Below are 19,513 nucleotides of genomic sequence, written 5' to 3' on the forward strand. Positions count from 1 at the left end.
TGCATATGTTTAACCGCTAAAATATGATCTAATACTATTATTTAAAATCAACCAACCCACAAACGTTTTTTACACAAACTACAATTTTATTTGTACTATCAGATTTTTTACCTACACTACCAAATTTTTTGATTTGTACCAAAATTTTTGTAGGAAGAATTCTCGTAGATATAGAACAAAAATATCAATTAACTTGGGCCATATGATTAAGGCCCAAAGTCCTTGGACCAATGTTTTCATACTGTCTATGAAAAAAAAAACAGAACCGAACACCCAAAAATAACAATGAAGAGGTGAGGTGCAGTGTGTAACACGTGTGCCTTGTCTTGTTTGCTGAATTTCTCAGTAAACTGTAAATTTACAGACACAAATGGAAGAAACAATGCAAGGGGTTTAGTTAAGTAATTACTAAGTGAGTTGAAAAGAAGAAGAAGAAGAAGCTCAATGGGTTTTGGTGGTTCCTCCTTTTCCTTCTCATCTTCATCTTCTTCAAGCTTTTCTTTGAAACACACAGTTCTACCGTTAAAGAGAAGAAATTGCTGCTTACAAACCTGCTTTTCTGTACCTTATCACAAATTTGTTGATTTTGCTTTAGATGAAACCAATCTCCATACTCACTTGCTCCCTTCTCCTTTACAGGTTTCCATTTTCTCACTTTTCTCTCTCTTATGTGTTACTTTATTGCAAATTGATTAGGGTTAGTTTGTTTCATTCTATTTGTAATGAGTTATGGTTTGTTTGTGACATTCAAATCTAAGCAAATGTGAATTTTTTGCAGTTAATTGTTTTTATAGGTTCTGTTTGGTTAATGTCTACTGTCTAGTGTGATTGCATGAGCTTCTCAGTTAAAATAAGCTGTTACTTTTTCAGTTATGAAAATTATAAGACTTATATAAGAGATTTTTTAATAAAATTTTGATACTATTTAGGGCCTGTTTGTTATAGCTTATAAAAAAAGTGATTTTTTTTTGTGTTTTTTGATATAGAAAATTTGTTATAATTATTTGACATTTAGTGTCCTAGTGATTATATGCTCCTGTGTTTCACTCTTCAAGCTTCTGCTTCTGAGAATACAATCATGTTTGGGAACATTAGCTAGTTGTTTCCACTTTTGGAAGAGGTAAAAGTGATTCTAGATGTGGAGAATTGATTTTGGCAATGTTTGGTTTCTTTGAAGTAGAATTGATTTTGTCTCCAGAATTGGTTCTAGTTAAACTTAGGATTTGTAGCTTTTGAGTTTAAATGTGATTTTAATGCTGAAATTTATTGTTCAACTTATTTTTTACATGAATGTATCCAATCTTAAATAACTTTACCTTGGATTCAGTTTTAGCCTGAACTTTTAGCTTTTGTGTTTTTCTTGTTATTAAGTTGCTTAATATGCAATTTCATTTATACTTTTTTTCCATAGTATTACTTCAAATTTAGCTTAATTGAATCATTTTATTGTTTTGCACTTTCTTAGTTGCAATTTTTTTTGGCTCATGGCGCTTCCTTATCCTCGGCTTCAATTTACATTTTCTTACGTTTTCTTGTTAGGAAAAGTATAATTCAATGAATTCTACGGATGGTAAAGGAGCGCTTAACATGCTATCATTTGAAGCTGCCAAGATTAGGCTTCTGCGTAGTTTGATCATCGAGACAGAAAAAATGCAGGTTTTGGACTTTGCTGTCTTTCCAAAAGCTGAGTATGATGTCCCCATATTTTGTGCCAACTTTTTCACGTCCGCTAAAACAAATATCATTGTCTTGTAAGTTAGCATCTTCTCCCTAGCTATGGCAATCCATTCGTATAAATTGTATTCCTCTTGATTATTTCGGTTAAAATGGGATAAGTCTAGCAACATGAATTACCTTTGTAACTTTGAGAATAGAGGACCTTGAAACTTTAGTTCAATATCTTCTAATAGCTTTACAGTATGTTATAGTATCTTGTATATCTCGGAATCAGAGCCATCTCAAGTTTTTGGAGATCCTGTGTGTGGATTAATCGCAGTTTAATCATGACAAAACAAATAGAGATCCTATTTAACTAGAGTTTAACTGTGACAAACATTTTATGAGGCCGTCTTATGCCATGGTTTAACCGTGACAAATTTTGGACCCTATGCGGTAGTGCGTCTTGCACGCCCTCAAAGACGGCTCTGGTCGACGTATATCTTAGTTCAAACATTAAAAACAGTGTGCTATATGTAATATAGTGCACTAAACTCGTGTTAATGTTGTCAGGGACCTTAACCCCTTGCATGATATCATCAATCACGACGATTACAAGGAAAAGTACTTCAAAAGCTTAATTCCTCTTGGCTTGAAATATGCTGAGGTAACCGAAAATATTTTCATTACTTCTTTAACGGCCTCATGCATACACCGTCGTATACACGCGTGTTTTTATATTAACTAAGGTAGTTCTCTCTCAAAGGACTTAGCGTGTTGACTTAACATAGACTTCATGCAGCATTTTCCATGGGGAGGGAAGCTCACAAGTGAATCTATTAAATTTTTTTCACCGATTGTCATTTGGACAAGGTTTACTTCAAGCCCGCAAAAGTATGATATTCTGTACTCGGCTTTTAGAGATTATTACAAGGTATCGATTCCTTCGACCATGGAAATTCATAGTTTTCTAATATGTTTAGTAAACTCTAAAACAATCGAACGTCAGGTATGGTTGGAATTGATAGACACGGCAGTAGAAGAGACAGATGAATATCAAATTTCCCGCAATCTTGAAGCACAACATAGATATCTGGCATGGAGAACCGAAAAGGTAGTTTGGATTCATATCTTAAACTTTTGTCTATTTCGCAGTCATATGATTGGTGATCAATCTAGTCATGAGAAACACGCGTGTTTGTCTGTTTTTTAATTTTGAATTGTTTCGAAATTTTCTTGTTTGCATAAATATTTTGAAAGTAGGATCCGGGACACGGTGTTTTGAAGAAGCTGATCGGGGATACACTTGCAAAGGTAGACGAATTTGAGGTCAATTTTGTTTCTGTACAATCTAGTACTAGAGATCCTCACTTTTTGTTTTGTACTATAGGATTTATTAAGAAGCTTTCTCTTTAATGGAGTCGATGAACTAGGAAGCAAAACATTTAACGACTATTTTTCGCACTACCTTGACGAGGAAGGAACCTTAAATAAGAAAGGCGGTGTTGTTGGAAAGTCTTTTGAAAATCGTCCGTGGGATGCCACAGGAAATTTCCTTGGTAAGTACTAACCAAAACAGAATAACTACCAAGTCCAATCAGCAAGTGACACCTGTCATTCCGGTAACTAACCCAAAAAAACAGAAAAAGTAACATTACAAGCGATCTTCGGAGTTTTAATGTGGCTAACATGTAATCTTTGGAATATTTTAGGTCAATGAATATTGGAGCTTTGCACTCGAACTGGTTAAATTTCGTTGACTTGTTCTGCAAGCAAATGTTGGGTTTTTGCAGCAAATTGTATCCAAAATGAATGATTGGTTGAATCAATTGATGAATTGATCATAGCAATTACCAACATGGTTGAATCCAATAATTTTTTTTACCTACAATGGGATTATGGATTTGGAATGTTAATTTGTCAAGGTTCTATTGATCATTTTGTAATTGAATATTTATCGATATCGCATTTGCTTGATTAAGAGCCGGTTTGTTTTGGCTTTTAAAAAAAATAATTTTTCTAGTATAAGATAAATTTAGTTTAAATAGTTATTTTTAAATGTCATTTTAGATTTATTATTATTTTATTAAATTTCTTTTTTAGATATCAAGATTTTAATAATCACTTAATCTTGAAATTATTTTAAATAGATTTTTATAAAAATTATTTTTGAGATATATTTATGTTCAAATAGACTATATTATGATTATGTTTTAGGATATAAAAAATAGTCTTTCAATTTATAAAAAATAAATATAAAAAAATTGTAATATTTTGAAAAACAATTTTATAAAATCTATTTTTAAAAATACAAAGAAATTTTTTCTACCCTAAAATAATCAATCATTTTGAACATTTTTAATGGGTCATTGTGAATGCGACATAGAGTATATGATGAACATCTCGTGATTTTTTCTAATGAAAAGTTGTAAATATATATTTTAGAATGTTTCTAATATTGGCTTAAGAAAAGTAAAATTCATTTTAAAAGTTTCCTACACAAGGAAATCTATTTGTTTACCATGGTGACAAATATGAGTACATAATTTGAAAGTAATGAAAATAGTGTACCTAGAAATAAGAATTCCCTTCCGAGAAGTTGGGTATTTAATTTGGCATCCCCACTTAGATCTAACATCTCTTTACCGTGTATGAAAAGACAGATACTGTTTTTGTAAAATTATTTTTAAAATTTTCAAAATTTATAGTGCAGACGCGCATATTTGAAATTGTTGGGGCAATATCGAAAATTTGGAACAAGTACCAAAAATTTCAAAAACAATGAATAATTAACCGAGTTTTTCAAAATTTTTGATATTTTATATCAGAAATTTCAAATATTTTCATGAAATATATCGGAAATTTCAATATTTTCAATACAAAATCTCATTGAATATATCAAAAATTTCGTAATTTTCGATAGTTACAAAAACCTGGTTTTGTACCGGAAATTCTAAAATTTCCGGTATATATACCATTGAAATTTATATCGGAAAATTTAAAATTTCGGTATGTACCAAAACTTTGTTTTATATCGAAAATTATGAAATTTCCGGTAGCTGCTAATATATAATTTTTCCTTCTTTTGCAGTGAAATACAGAGCCAGAGACGATACTATTGCAGGGACAGCTGTTGATCGAGCAGTAGGACAAACTAGGGCTGCCAGGGGTATTGACGTTGAGTCTTCCCAAATACGAATTGGACGAGTGGTCCCAATCGGTTCACATCGGAAGCTGTTGGTTGAGCAGAGTCAGTTCCGGGAACCTCGTAGCACTCAACGTCGAATGGGGTACAATTAGTAGAGCAGCCTAAAGATGAGGTGGTGCCAGATGCTGCTGTTGCCGATGAAGTGACTGATTCAGTGGTTTATCCAGTGGTTGATGATGTTGCATATTCAATTGTTGTTGTTGTGGAGGCTGGTTTGAAGGAGGTTGCTCAGGTGGTCTAGCCAGATGCTGATGTTGCTGATTTAGTCCCATCTATTATTGCTGACACGGAGGTTACAAATCCTTTGACCAAGCCCTCTGTGCACACCGATGGAGGATTCTCTGGAGGACCCATTGACCGGGTAATGCTTACCGAGTATGCTGACCATGTGACGTTACGAGTATGGCAGAGAGAGGTATATGTATTTTATGTTTAACTCTAATTTGTTTATTATTGCGCCATGAAAGCTAAATGTTAATTTGTTTATATTTGTTTGTCACAAGAGCGTTCCACACCGAAGGTGACATCACACGGATCGAAGATGAAATACTTCCCGAAGATTCTGATGCCTGAGTAGGTCAGCCGGATTATACAAGACTTCCACCTGCTCAATTTTGGCCACTGCTCCCTCACCATGCTTGACGCTCCACTACTTAGTGCTTTTGCTGAGAGATGGCACAAGAAGACATCTTCATTTCATCTTCCATTTGGGGAGATGACTATCACTCTGGATGATGTCTCCTCATTGTTCCATCTTCCCATCGGTGGATTCTGGACGACTCCCGTACTTAGCATGTCCCTTGCATGTCAGATTGTTGCACGAGATTTGTGAGTGTCTGATGCAGCTGTGCAGGAGTAGTTTGGCGTCAATAGGGGCCGCATCTTTGTATGTATTGGCTTCGAAAGATGTACGACGAGCTTGTAGCGGCTGGGAGTTATGAGGCTACCGCTAGGGTGTACATGCTACATATAGTAGCATGTATTTTCTTTGTGGACAAGTCTGGTGTTTATATTGATACCTGATACGTGTGCTTTTTTAGTAGGCTCGAGGACACCAGTTGGGCCTAGGGGTGTGCTGCATTGACACTTATGTATACAACTCTTTGAGTGGCGACGATCTTTGAGACCAAACAACTTGCTGGCTATTTGAGTCTGTTACATATATACTTGAAATTATTAGTTATTGTTGATTTCTTATTTAATTGTTACGAATATCATTTCTTATTTATTATGTGTTGTGTTTCTGTTTTGACATCACTGCTGGATATACAAGCATTTCCCTAACACCTATAATTGGAGGGTACAAGATTTCATAGTGGGGTCTCCACGGGCGAAGAGATGGAAGGCCAGACAGACACATCACGATGGTGTTGCTGAGTACAGGAGGAGGCTCGATGCGCTGACTATAGATGATGTCATATGGACACCATACACTGATCATAGAGTCCACCGTGAGTTCGAGGAGTCATCATTATATTCAGGTTATATGCGGTAGGAGACCATGGTTGCTAAACACTTGCCCTAGAGGTGACTGCAACGACATGGTTATGTTTAGACTATCCCACGACCAGTTCCAGATATACCATCTGCGAATATTGATTGGTGGTTTCAGAGTAACTTCATCAGCTCTAGTCGTGCCATTCGAGATCAGTCAGTTAGGGTTCAACACTCGTTGCAGTGTGAGGATGGTTACTTAAAATGGTACCTCAATGTATCATACCCTCACATCATCCCACCTACTGTTGATTCGGGGCCTTCTGGTGCTAGGGTACCTGTTAATGACGTGTCGTCGCATCCTACAACTGATACTGATGCCCAACAATGCCTCCAGATGATTGCAGTTATTATGGATAACCTTATGGGTTTGGTAAACCCAGATGAGGAGGTTTATACTGGATTATCTCAGGCTGTAGACATAGCCCGTGTGGGGCCTATTTAAACATCTTTTGTATATCATGGATTTGATATATTATGTATTATTGTATACTATTCAGACTTTTTCATCATAACTTTTTATTATATAATATTTTTGATGACATAACTTAAATATCAACATTAACTGAAATACAGATGCAACATCAACATTAACCTAAACATAACTTAAGAAAACAACAATTGATAAGAAAAACCTAAACACCGTCAGATAATTCTGGATGTTTCAGCGTCGCCATTATGTCATCAACATATCTTGAAAGCATATAATCTAACTCGATCGGCCCCTTTGTCATCCTATGGCGAAATGATCTCCATATTTCCTTCACATCTTCGTTAGTCTTAAACTCAATAAGGTTGTATTTCACCATTCCGTAAGTATCAATCCAATCTTCACGAAACTCGATCTTTCTCACCTTTCTAGTTTAAGTATCAGACAATAATTCATTCAACTTGGACATCAGGCTGGTGAGAGATGTGGTGCCATCCGGAAGCTGGAACTCTACGGGAGGTGAAGCTCCGTTAAAGTACACTTCTGCCTTAACCAAAAATTGAGGAATATGCATTTTTTGAGATGTTTTTATCAAACATGTGACCCCCTATTTATATAACTTTGCATTTACTCTAGACCACACAAAATTGTCGGTGAAATCACAACCATTCAAAATTATCGGCAAAATCCTGAACGTCCAAAAAATAAAAAAAATAACACTACCGGAAATTTCATTTAGGTTGAAATTTCTGGTAACCACATGTAAATTTTGAATTTCCGAAATTTAATCAAACAAATCGGAAATTTTGAAATATCTGGTATACCAGAAATTTAAAATGAACAGCCAAAAGTTTTGAGCTTTATCGAAAATTTTGTTATAACTACCGGAAATTTCGTTTGAAATTTTCATTCAATTTTCAGTTAGGGATAGTTTGGGCAATATAAAAGTATCGTGGGGTGTCAGGTATAACTTGGGGTGTGGCAGGAAGAATTCTCATAGAGGTCAATGTAACGTAGAACTTTAGAATCCAATGTGTTCTCTTTGGGCCATCAATGAAATAAGGGAATTGCTAAAGGCTCTCTATGGATTGCTACCATATCCTATGGAAAATCTAAAATATTTCCAGATTTTGGAGATATATCTTCAGACACACACAAAGCACAACGTTTCAAATTCAGCGGTGTGATTCAGGCCTTAGGTTGCATTAAATTTTTTATAGGGATGCATCTTCGTAAACTTTCAACATCCAGATTGCACCTTTCCAACTTACGAAGATGCACTTCCAGACGATATTTAATCAAAAGGGTGTCATAACCCTTTCTCATTCCTCACTTCTCATAATACTCTCAAGCCCTGCAACTCTCATCTCCCAAAACCTCTCAACATTCACTCAAAATCATTCAAGGCACTTCCAAATCTTCTTCCATCAACATAAAAATGATCAAATAGCTCATTCAACATCAAACTCCTGTCACATTTGGTAAGTTTTTTATTTTTTATTTTATTTTTTATTTTCCACCAACATAAGTAGACATTCAACATTAGGTTATGTAATAGGTAGTTTAGATAGCTAATTTACATTAACAATCTGTCTGATGGATTCTTCTATTGAAAAAATGCATTGTTTTGGCTGTTGGGTCGGATCTATGTCTGCCATGGACGACTTCTGAGTTGTAGAACTTTACGGAGACACATATTTGTAAAATCACAACGTATTTCCAAAAACCGAAGATACATCTCCAGAAGTTGTTTGTCTTTAATTTTTTTGCTTGATCTAATATATTTCATCTGTATAATGGTTATGTGTTTTTGTTTTAGGCATTATGGCTGATATGAAAGATAGATTAAGGCACGACAAAGTTGTGCAACATGCATCAGTTTAAAGGGAAAGATCCCAAGCCTCCCAAGCACCTATTGGTTATAGCTCGGTCGTTGCTTCTAGCCCGATTGTTGCATCTAGCTCGATCGTTGCTTCTAGGGGGTCGACATCTATGGCTTGTGCATCTCCGACTACGTCATCCTGTAGAAGACATGTGTCATTTATTGATGCACATGAGGCACCAGACTCCCTGTAAAAGGCACCCGAGGCCCTGCAGAAGGCACCCGAGGCCCTGACACCCAATTCCCCATAGGGGTTTGGAGAAGACCCGTTCGACTTGTTCCCTCTATACCCGAACCACACTGCCAGACATGTCTTGGATGGAGAGACTCTTTGAACACTTAGAGACACTTAGAGAGACTTTGAACAAGATTTGTTCATATCCCTTGGATTTTAATGATAACAAAATACTTAAATAATAAGTGAATATACTATCATATGTTCAAGTGTGTAGGATTACAAAAATAACATGTAGCATTTGTAATATTTAAATAATATCTATAATTAACATATTTCATATCTTAATTAAAAAAACAAATTTTTAACTCATTATAAAATTGAGAGTGTTATAATCTTAAACTTCAAACATATAAGTTATTGTTAAATAAAACCATTTTTTTCTTCAAATTTTACCTTATTAACAAAATATTGTACATCAGCTAAATAAGATAATATGAAATAAATCATAAAAATTAAATATTAAAATACTAGAAAAATATAACCATATCATGTTTAAGAAAGGAGGAATTATGTACTTGATTTCGAGGTGAATGAGACTCGTAGGCATAATATTTACAAGCAATATTAAACAACACACTAGTAACCTCATATTAAACATTTTAAGATTTAAGGTGATTTGTTGAAAGTGTAAGTAAAGTTATTAGAGGGTTAATATGAAATTAAAATAGTTGTAGGTATAGTTAAATGAGATTAAGTTAAATGAGATTAATTGTTATGCACTGTCAGTGTAAAAAATTTTACACTGTCAATATATCACAATTATCCGTTTGGGTTACTTTACATGTGATTATAGAAAAAGTCAAACTTCTCTAAAAAATCAATGGTTGTGATTAACTGACAGTATAAAATATCTTTACACTTAGTGCATTTCAATTAAACTCTAGTTAAAATGAGTCTCACATCGTTTTTGTTATAATTTTAGGCTATGTTTGGATTGGCTTCTTGAAGCCCCAAACTCACGTTTTATTCCTTTAAACTTAAAAGTGGTCTTATTTTCTTGTTTGGGTTTTTTCTCCAAAATCAATTCTACTCTCCTAGAAGCAATTCCAATAGAAGCTACAATTCCTAGCTTTTGAGGTTAGCAAGAATCAATTCTGCATTTATGATATTTTGGTTCTTACAATTTTCCTTCATTGCCCTCTTTAATTTCTTTTCAACCGTTTCTTCTATTTTCAAGCTACCATACTCTCTACTTTCCAATTTTCTGCTTTGTATTAATGAATTTGGTAAACCAAATTTGATTAAGATTTATTACCTTCAAGTCTATATATACACCATCATCTCTTACAACCAAAAATACAAGGAAAAATTCTACTCCAAGAATAAGGTAATCTCATAATTTTGTTCTATAATGGTTGTATTTTGTAATTCTTCTGCAACTGATATGAATATGAGAAGAAACAATTGTTTTTTTTTCCGCTCACCTAAATGCATTCTAAGTGTTTGATAAAATGCCTCTTAAAATTTATTTTGTTCAATATTAAACTATAGTGTTGATATACTGCTTATGTTTTCAAACTGCTATTGTTTATATACTAGTTTATGTTCAAATGCATTCTAATGTTTATACTATAATATTTATATATTGCAAATACATTCTAATGTTTATATACTATAGTGCTTATATACTTTCATGAGCTAGTTTTTTACGGCTAGTTAATTTTTTCCTGCAATGCAACTTTAGTGCTGCTACTTTAGTGTTGATATACTTCATGAGTTTGTGTAATTTCATATGGCAGCCTATAATGCTGCTACTTGTATTATGAGTGAAATTTTGTTGCCATATCATGTTAAAATCATTTTCTACTCACACATTATTGTTAGTGTTGATGTGTGTTTGTAACTTTGTGTACATAGTATTATGACTACAAAGAGAAAAATTCATGTTGATGAAATTCAAAGATATAAAGCTAGTTGGACGGATCTTAAAGTTAACGAAATATTCATTCAAGCATGTATGGATCAAGTTACGAAAGGTGAGCGCATTGGAACTAGCTTTACCAAGACGGGTTGGAAAAACATTGTTTCTCAATTTAATGGATCATCCGGGAGAAATTATGACAAGACAAAATTGAAGAATAGATATGATAGCTTGAGAAAGGAATGGAGAGCATGGTTTAATTTATTTGGAAAAGTTACCGGAATGGGGTGGGATAGTGAGAAGAATTCATTTGATGCACCGGACGAGTGGTGGGAGAAAAAACAATTGGAAAATCCTCTATATGGAAAATTTAGAGAGAAAGGACTTCCATTTGCTAATCAACTAACCACACTTTTCAAGGATGTGGTGGCTAATGGTGAGTATGCTTGGGCACCTTCAAGTGGTATATTGCCCGATGAGGATTGTGGTAACGATGTTGATGACTTAGGTCCATGTCCTAATAATATTGGCTTGGATATGGAAGAAGGATCGGGTGATAGTGAAGATGTAAGTATTGGAGCAACGGAAGATTTTTCAAATATTAATTTGAATACTTCCCAAGGGGTTGCTAGCCAAAGTAGTGGACAAAAGAGAAAGAGAGCTAGTGGTGTTGAAAAGAAAACCAAGAAAAAGATAACTCCCTCATCAACAATAGCTGAAGCTGTTAGTGTGATTGCGGAAACATGTAAGGCACGAAATGATGCTATAACTAGTACATCTATTGGTGAGGTGATGGCCACACTCCATACCATGGATGAAATTACAAGTGATATAGACTTGTTGACAAAATGTTGCCAACTAATGATGTTCAAGCCTGCGAGGGAGATGTTTGTTTCCTTTAAAGGTTTTGAAGATAGAAGGGTGCATTGGCTTAAATTTGCAGCAAATAATCCTATGTCGTTTATGAAGATGTAATTGATCTAAAATTTCATAAAAATTAGTCTTATTTATGTATTAGGATCTTAAGCTATGAATCATCTTAAACTAGGACTTATAGTAATTAGACTTTTTATGTATTAGGATTAGCTATCTTTTAATTACCAAATGATATGGTGAAGTGGAATTATAAGTATTGAAATGAATTTGCTATGTTTCTATTACTAAATGCTATGTTTATAAGTATTGAAATGGAATTACTAAATGCTATATTTCATACTGTTAGTTAGATACTGCTAGTTAATTATGAAATGAAATGAAGGGTGCATCTACTTAAATTATACTGCTAGTTAATTTCATACTGGTATGGAATGTAGATTTACTTACACCTAAATGCTATTATTTATAATTATGAAGGGATAAATGAATGATCAGAATGAGCAATTGGACAACAATAGAGAAGAAGAAGATGGCAATGATGATGATGATGATGAATTTTTTCAACAAGCTAGTTTTGTGGCTGCACTAATTGGAGAATACGCAGTAAGTCAATTATGCAAAGAACCATGTAGAACTAGTGAATTAAGCGGTCATGCATGGGTTCAAGAAATATTGCAAGGTAACTCCACTCGCTGTTATGAGATGTTTCGAATGGAAAAACATATTTTTAATTTGATATGCACTAAACTAGTTGAGCATGGTTTAAAGTCTTCTAAAAGAATGGGAGTTGAAGAAATGGTTGCAATGTTTTTAGTTGTGTATCTCCGACTACGTCATCCTATAGAAGACATGTGTCATTTATTGATGCACATGAGGCACCAGACTCCCTGTAAAAGGCACCCGAGGCCCTGCAGAAGGCACCCGAGGCCCTGACACCCAATTCCCCATAGGGGTTTGGAGAAGACCCGTTCGACTTGTTCCCTCTATACCCGAACCACACTGCCAGACATGTCTTGGATGGAGAGACTCTTTGAACACTTAGAGACACTTAGAGAGACTTTGAACAAGATTTGTTCATATCCCTTGGATTTTAATGATAACAAAATACTTAAATAATAAGTGAATATACTATCATATGTTCAAGTGTGTAGGATTACAAAAATAACATGTAGCATTTGTAATATTTAAATAATATCTATAATTAACATATTTCATATCTTAATTAAAAAAACACATTTTTAACTCATTATAAAATTGAGAGTGTTATAATCTTAAACTTCAAACATATAAGTTATTGTTAAATAAAACCATTTTTTTCTTCAAATTTTACCTTATTAACAAAATATTGTACATCAGCTAAATAAGATAATATGAAATAAATCATAAAAATTAAATATTAAAATACTAGAAAAATATAACCATATCATGTTTAAGAAAGGAGGAATTATGTACTTGATTTCGAGGTGAATGAGACTCGTAGGCATAATATTTACAAGCAATATTAAACAACACACTAGTAACCTCATATTAAACATTTTAAGATTTAAGGTGATTTGTTGAAAGTGTAAGTAAAGTTATTAGAGGGTTAATATGAAATTAAAATAGTTGTAGGTATAGTTAAATGAGATTAAGTTAAATGAGATTAATTGTTATGCACTGTCAGTGTAAAAAATTTTACACTGTCAATATATCACAATTATCCGTTTGGGTTACTTTACATGTGATTATAGAAAAAGTCAAACTTCTCTAAAAAATCAATGGTTGTGATTAACTGACAGTATAAAATATCTTTACATTTAGTGCATTTCAATTAAACTCTAGTTAAAATGAGTCTCACATCGTTTTTGTTATAATTTTAGGCTATGTTTGGATTGGCTTCTTGAAGCCCCAAACTCACGTTTTATTCCTTTAAACTTAAAAGTGGTCTTATTTTCTTGTTTGGGTTTTTTCTCCAAAATCAATTCTACTCTCCTAGAAGCAATTCCAATAGAAGCTACAATTCCTAACTTTTGAGGTTAACAAGAATCAATTCTGCATTTATGATATTTTGGTTCTTACAATTTTCCTTCATTGCCCTCTTTAATTTCTTTTCAACTGTTTCTTCTATTTTCAAGCTACCATACTCTCTACTTTCCAATTTTCTGCTTTGTATTAATTCCTTCATTACTCTCTTTGCTTTGTATTAATGAATTTGGTAAACCAAATTTGATTAAGATTTATTACCTTCAAGTCTATATATACACCATCATCTCTTACAACCAAAAATACAAGGAAAAATTCTACTCCAAGAATAAGGTAATCTCATAATTTTGTTCTATAATGGTTGTATTTTGTAATTCTTCTGCAACTGATATGAATATGAGAAGAAACAATTGTTTTTTTTTCCGCTCACCTAAATGCATTCTAAGTGTTTGATAAAATGCCTCTTAGAATTTATTTTGTTCAATATTAAACTATAGTGTTGATATACTGCTTATGTTTTCAAACTGCTATTGTTTATATACTAGTTTATGTTCAAATGCATTCTAATGTTTATACTATAATATTTATATATTGCAAATACATTCTAATGTTTATATACTATAGTGCTTATATACTTTCATGAGCTAGTTTTTTACGGCTAGTTAATTTTTTCCTGCAATGCAACTTTAGTGCTGCTACTTTAGTGTTGATATACTTCATGAGTTTGTGTAATTTCATATGGCAGCCTATAATGCTGCTACTTGTATTATGAGTGAAATTTTGTTGCCATATCATGTTAAAATCATTTTCTACTCACACATTATTGTTAGTGTTGATGTGTGTTTGTAACTTTGTGTACATAGTATTATGACTACAAAGAGAAAAATTCATGTTGATGAAATTCAAAGATATAAAGCTAGTTGGACGGATCTTAAAGTTAACGAAATATTAATTCAAGCATGTATGGATCAAGTTACGAAAGGTGAGCGCATTGGAACTAGCTTTACCAAGACGGGTTGGAAAAACATTGTTTCTCAATTTAATGGATCATCCGGGAGAAATTATGACAAGACAAAATTGAAGAATAGATATGATAGCTTGAGAAAGGAATGGAGAGCATGGTTTAATTTATTTGGAAAAGTTACCGGAATGGGGTGGGATAGTGAGAAGAATTCATTTGATGCACCGGACGAGTGGTGGGAGAAAAAACAATTGGAAAATCCTCTATATGGAAAATTTAGAGAGAAAGGACTTCCATTTGCTAATCAACTAACCACACTTTTCAAGGATGTGGTGGCTAATGGTGAGTATGCTTGGGCACCTTCAAGTGGTATATTGCCCGATGAGGATTGTGGTAACGATGTTGATGACTTAGGTCCATGTCCTAATAATATTGGCTTGGATATGGAAGAAGGATCGGGTGATAGTGAAGATGTAAGTATTGGAGCAACGGAAGATTTTTCAAATATTAATTTGAATACTTCCCAAGGGGTTGCTAGCCAAAGTAGTGGACAAAAGAGAAAGAGAGCTAGTGGTGTTGAAAAGAAAACCAAGAAAAAGATAACTCCCTCATCAACAATAGCTGAAGCTGTTAGTGTGATTGCGGAAACATGTAAGGCACGAAATGATGCTATAACTAGTACATCTATTGGTGAGGTGATGGCCACAATCCATACCATGGATGAAATTACAAGTGATATAGACTTGTTGACAAAATGTTGCCAACTAATGATGTTCAAGCCTGCGAGGGAGATGTTTGTTTCCTTTAAAGGTTTTGAAGATAGAAGGGTGCATTGGCTTAAATTTGCAGCAAATAATCCTATGTCGTTTATGAAGATGTAATTGATCTAAAATTTCATAAAAATTAGTCTTATTTATGTATTAGGATCTTAAGCTATGAATCATCTTAAACTAGGACTTATAGTAATTAGACTTTTTATGTATTAGGATTAGCTATCTTTTAATTACCAAATGATATGGTGAAGTGGAATTATAAGTATTGAAATGAATTTGCTATGTTTCTATTACTAAATGCTATGTTTATAAGTATTGAAATGGAATTACTAAATGCTATATTTCATACTGTTAGTTAGATACTGCTAGTTAATTATGAAATGAAATGAAGGGTGCATCTACTTAAATTATACTGCTAGTTAATTTCATACTGGTATGGAATGTAGATTTACTTACACCTAAATGCTATTATTTATAATTATGAAGGGATAAATGAATGATCAGAATGAGCAATTGGACAACAATAGAGAAGAAGAAGATGGCAATGATGATGATGATGATGAATTTTTTCAACAAGCTAGTTTTGTGGCTGCACTAATTGGAGAATACGCAGTAAGTCAATTATGCAAAGAACCATGTAGAACTAGTGAATTAAGCGGTCATGCATGGGTTCAAGAAATATTGCAAGGTAACTCCACTCGCTGTTATGAGATGTTTCGAATGGAAAAACATATTTTTAATTTGATATGCACTAAACTAGTTGAGCATGGTTTAAAGTCTTCTAAAAGAATGGGAGTTGAAGAAATGGTTGCAATGTTTTTAGTTGTTGTTGGACATGGGGTAGGTAATAGAATGATTCAAGAAAGGTTTCAACACTCAGGGGAGACTGTTAATAGACATTTTCATCGGGTACTTCGTGCTTGTCTTAAGTTGTCTATGAAATATATTAAACCTGAAGATCCTACATTTCATGATTGTCATTCAAAAATAAAAAATGATCAACGTTATTGGCCTTTTTTCAAGAATGCTATAGGAGCAATTGATGGTACTCATGTGTCATGTGTAGTTAATGCCAACGAGCAAACCAGGTATATTGGAAGAAAGGGATATCCTACACAAAATATAATGGTTGTATGTGATTGGAATATGTGTTTCACTTTTGTATTAGCCGGTTGGGAAGGTACTGCCCATGATGCACGTGTTTTTGACCAAGCTCTCACAAATGTGAACCTTAATTTTCCACACCCTCCTCCTGGTTTGTTCTTTTTATTACTACTAATGATTTTTTTTATAATATTTGACTTCACTTTTAAATGATTAATTTATTTTTATAGGTAAGTATTATTTGGTAGATTCTGGCTATCCAACACCAATAGGATACATTGGTCCCTACAGATGTGAACGTTATCACCTTCCTGATTTTAGGCGTTCTAACGGGTTCGCAAATAATAATGAAGTATTTAATTATTATCACTCAAGTTTAAGGTGCACAATAGAAAGAACTTTTGGAGTATGGAAGAACAGATTTGCAATTTTGCGTTGTATGCCCAAGTTCAAATTTCAGACGCAGGTTCAAATAGTCGTCGCAACAATGACCATTCACAACTTTATTAGAAGGAATGCAGAAATTGATGTTGATTTTAATCTTTATGAAGATGAAAATACAACCATTCACCATGATGATTACCATATATCGCCTAACTTAGATCAATCACAAGTTTTAAATGTCGCTTCATCATTAGAGATGGATCACGTTCGCGACTCAATTCGCAATAAAATTATAGAGTACAAGTTAAAAACTTAATATTGTTATAAATTAGTACTATATTTCAATTTAAATTAGTATTGTAATAATATTTTAGTGCTATGTTGCATTTCAAATTTTATTATATATTTGTAATTTTTATTATGTTTAAATATTATTAATTTTGTCTTTTTTATTTATGTGTTTAACCATGTCCATTTTGGTAATTATACATTCAAAATCAATTTTGATAAAAATCATCCAAACAACATTAATTGATAACAATCACTTTTACATAAATGTATCCAAACATAAATCAATTCTGTTAAACTCAATTCTGTTAAAATCAATTCTACCAAACTCAATTCTATCAAAATCAATTTTGTTCACCGCCAATCCAAACACACACTTAGTTAGATTTTAAATAGTTTGTTCAAATTATAAGCGGTGTCTACGTGTGGGTTAAAAGGAAATTGTGATTGAATGGGCCTTAAGTTAGACCAAAACACATATTTTACATTATATTAATTAATTTTTAAAAAACAATTAAAATTTAAAATATCAATAAATTAATATATTATATGAAATAATATTAAATAACTAATTATCTAAGTCATTGTTGCCACACCATTAAAAATTAATATCCCAAGTGATGTAAGATTAGTGAAAAAAAACTGATTTTTATAAGTTAAAAATTATTAAAGTAGAGGGACCAAAAATACATTGAAGCTCTTTAAATATTATTTTTCGGTCTCACAATAGATTATTGTATTCTCTTTCTTCTTTTTATTTGTCTTTTTAAAATAGCAATGTGATATTTATTATTATTTTTTCACTAACTTACTTTTATTTATTGTATTTTAAATCATTTAATTAATCCACTACTTATTATTAATAAGATTATTTTAATAAAGGATATTTGATTTATTATTAAAATTAACACAATTTATTATTATCTTAAAAAAAAGTGAAAATCTCAAAGAGAACACATATTGTGAGACGGATAAAGTAATTCTTTTTAATCATGTAAGAGCTAAGAAATTAAATTAAATTTCTTAAATAAAACAAATACACCTTAAAATATAATAAGTTAATAAAATTAAGAACTATAACTTTATTAAATTTTTTTACACAGCAATTTAATAAATAAATAATAAAAGTTATTAAGAAAGAAATTTTTTAATTTAAATAAAATATTGGGATGTTAGAGTTTACAATGACTAATTTTTTTTTTCTATGCAATTTTTTTTATTGAAAAATTTCAAGTTTCACATTGGTTGAGATAGAGACTTGAATGAGTTTATAGAAAGACATCTCTTACCCTACAACTCAATTTGTAAGGATGAAATAAGTCAAACTCTAATATGGTATTAGAGCTTATCGGTTAGACCATGGGTCACTCACCGTTAATATCCACGCACCAAACCTAAAAGAGTGTTGGGCGTGGGGGTGTTGGAAAAATCTCAAATCCCACATTGGTTAGATATAGAGTCTTAAATGAATTTATATAAGAGATACACCTCTCACCTTACAAGTCAGTTTTGTAAGAATGAGTTAGGTTAAACTTTAATATTCATGTGCATTAATTCTTGTTTACATCGCATTATCTTACAACTCAAGTTCAACCAATAATACAACATAAAAGGGCATTTGCTTACATCTAAAAAAAACAGGTTAATGATTAATTGAAAGTGACAAGCAGTCAAACTTAGGGTTTGCCGAATTCCCCTCAATTAAATGAAGTTTAAGCGACTACAAAGACAATTGAGTCTTTCTCAAGTAGACTATGGGCCACAAAGGTCGTAGATGAGTTAGGTTCAATCAAAGATTAATATAATTGAATTATTTATGATTTTACTCATTTGTAACATTACTAAATAAAATTGATATTGCTACAAACTATATTACGAGGATATAACACATGTTATGATTACATAAAAGAGAAATATGTGAAAGAGGAAAGAGTAAGTCAAAGAGGGGCACCAGGTACCCCTAATAGTTGGGGTTGTGTATTCAATTGAGCAACACAAAATTTAAGAAAGTGCTTTATTTTGATTAGTATGACTAAAATTTGCTTATAAATATTGCGTCATATTTATATTTTAAAATTTTGAAGCTCAAAACATCAATTAGTTCGTAGATAACACTCTCTTAAAAAGTTATGAAAATTATAGTCAAAAAAAATAATTTATTTTTCAATGCAAACGCTTAAAGAAAAAAGAATCAGATTTGAGAGTTATAATCGACACATTGGCTAACTTGGGAGTTCAACAATAATACCTAAAGAAACAAATTTAGAAATTAAGAAAACTCAATTGAAGTATTTAAATTTCTCAAATGATAGCTGCAGATATATGTTATGTGTTGCAATGTAATTTAAATTTGTAACTTAAAATTTCTCCACATTTAATACATAGTTTCTTGTCAC

The 19,513-nt window shown here is 32.5% G+C and overlaps 3 protein-coding genes across 7 annotated transcripts; all 3 read left to right on the plus strand.

Annotated features, from left to right (window-relative positions):
- The first annotated feature begins 271 nt into the window (after positions 1-271).
- On the plus strand, positions 272-3,637 carry LOC127117521 (phytochromobilin:ferredoxin oxidoreductase, chloroplastic). Of its 2 annotated transcripts, none has more exons than XR_007801982.1 (8): positions 272-639; positions 1,540-1,751; positions 2,230-2,323; positions 2,459-2,590; positions 2,666-2,770; positions 2,920-2,970; positions 3,047-3,278; positions 3,369-3,637. XR_007801982.1 is itself a non-coding variant. In XM_051047568.1 (8 exons), exons 1-8 carry the CDS (start codon positions 445-447, stop codon positions 3,374-3,376), a joined length of 966 nt encoding a protein of 321 aa, XP_050903525.1. In that variant the 5' UTR covers positions 272-444; the 3' UTR covers positions 3,377-3,637. The 2 variants fall into 2 exon arrangements, 1 of the variants encoding a protein (XP_050903525.1); XM_051047568.1 differs by having other exon boundaries at positions 3,047-3,215.
- Positions 3,638-9,828: 6,191 nt separating this feature from the next.
- LOC127117522 (L10-interacting MYB domain-containing protein) lies at positions 9,829-17,127 on the plus strand. 4 transcript variants are annotated; one of them, XM_051047570.1, is made up of 2 exons: positions 9,829-9,985; positions 10,766-11,962. In XM_051047570.1, the coding sequence occupies exon 2, from the start codon at positions 10,770-10,772 to the stop codon at positions 11,742-11,744; it is 975 nt and encodes a 324-aa protein (XP_050903527.1). In that variant the 5' UTR covers positions 9,829-9,985; positions 10,766-10,769; the 3' UTR covers positions 11,745-11,962. The 4 variants fall into 4 exon arrangements, 3 of the variants coding, with proteins under 3 accessions (XP_050903527.1, XP_050903528.1, XP_050903526.1); XR_007801983.1 differs by lacking the exon at positions 10,766-11,962 and adding an exon at positions 12,123-12,418 and having other exon boundaries at positions 9,836-10,235; XM_051047571.1 differs by lacking the exon at positions 10,766-11,962 and adding an exon at positions 15,828-17,127 and having other exon boundaries at positions 9,836-10,235.
- On the plus strand, positions 13,538-15,667 carry LOC127117523 (uncharacterized). The gene is made up of 2 exons (XM_051047572.1): positions 13,538-13,940; positions 14,471-15,667. The coding sequence occupies exon 2, from the start codon at positions 14,475-14,477 to the stop codon at positions 15,447-15,449; it is 975 nt and encodes a 324-aa protein (XP_050903529.1). The 5' UTR covers positions 13,538-13,940; positions 14,471-14,474; the 3' UTR covers positions 15,450-15,667.
- Positions 17,128-19,513: the final 2,386 nt, after the last annotated feature.

This window comes from Lathyrus oleraceus, chromosome 2, assembly GCF_024323335.1.
Source record: "Lathyrus oleraceus cultivar Zhongwan6 chromosome 2, CAAS_Psat_ZW6_1.0, whole genome shotgun sequence".
NCBI lineage: Eukaryota > Viridiplantae > Streptophyta > Magnoliopsida > Fabales > Fabaceae > Lathyrus > Lathyrus oleraceus.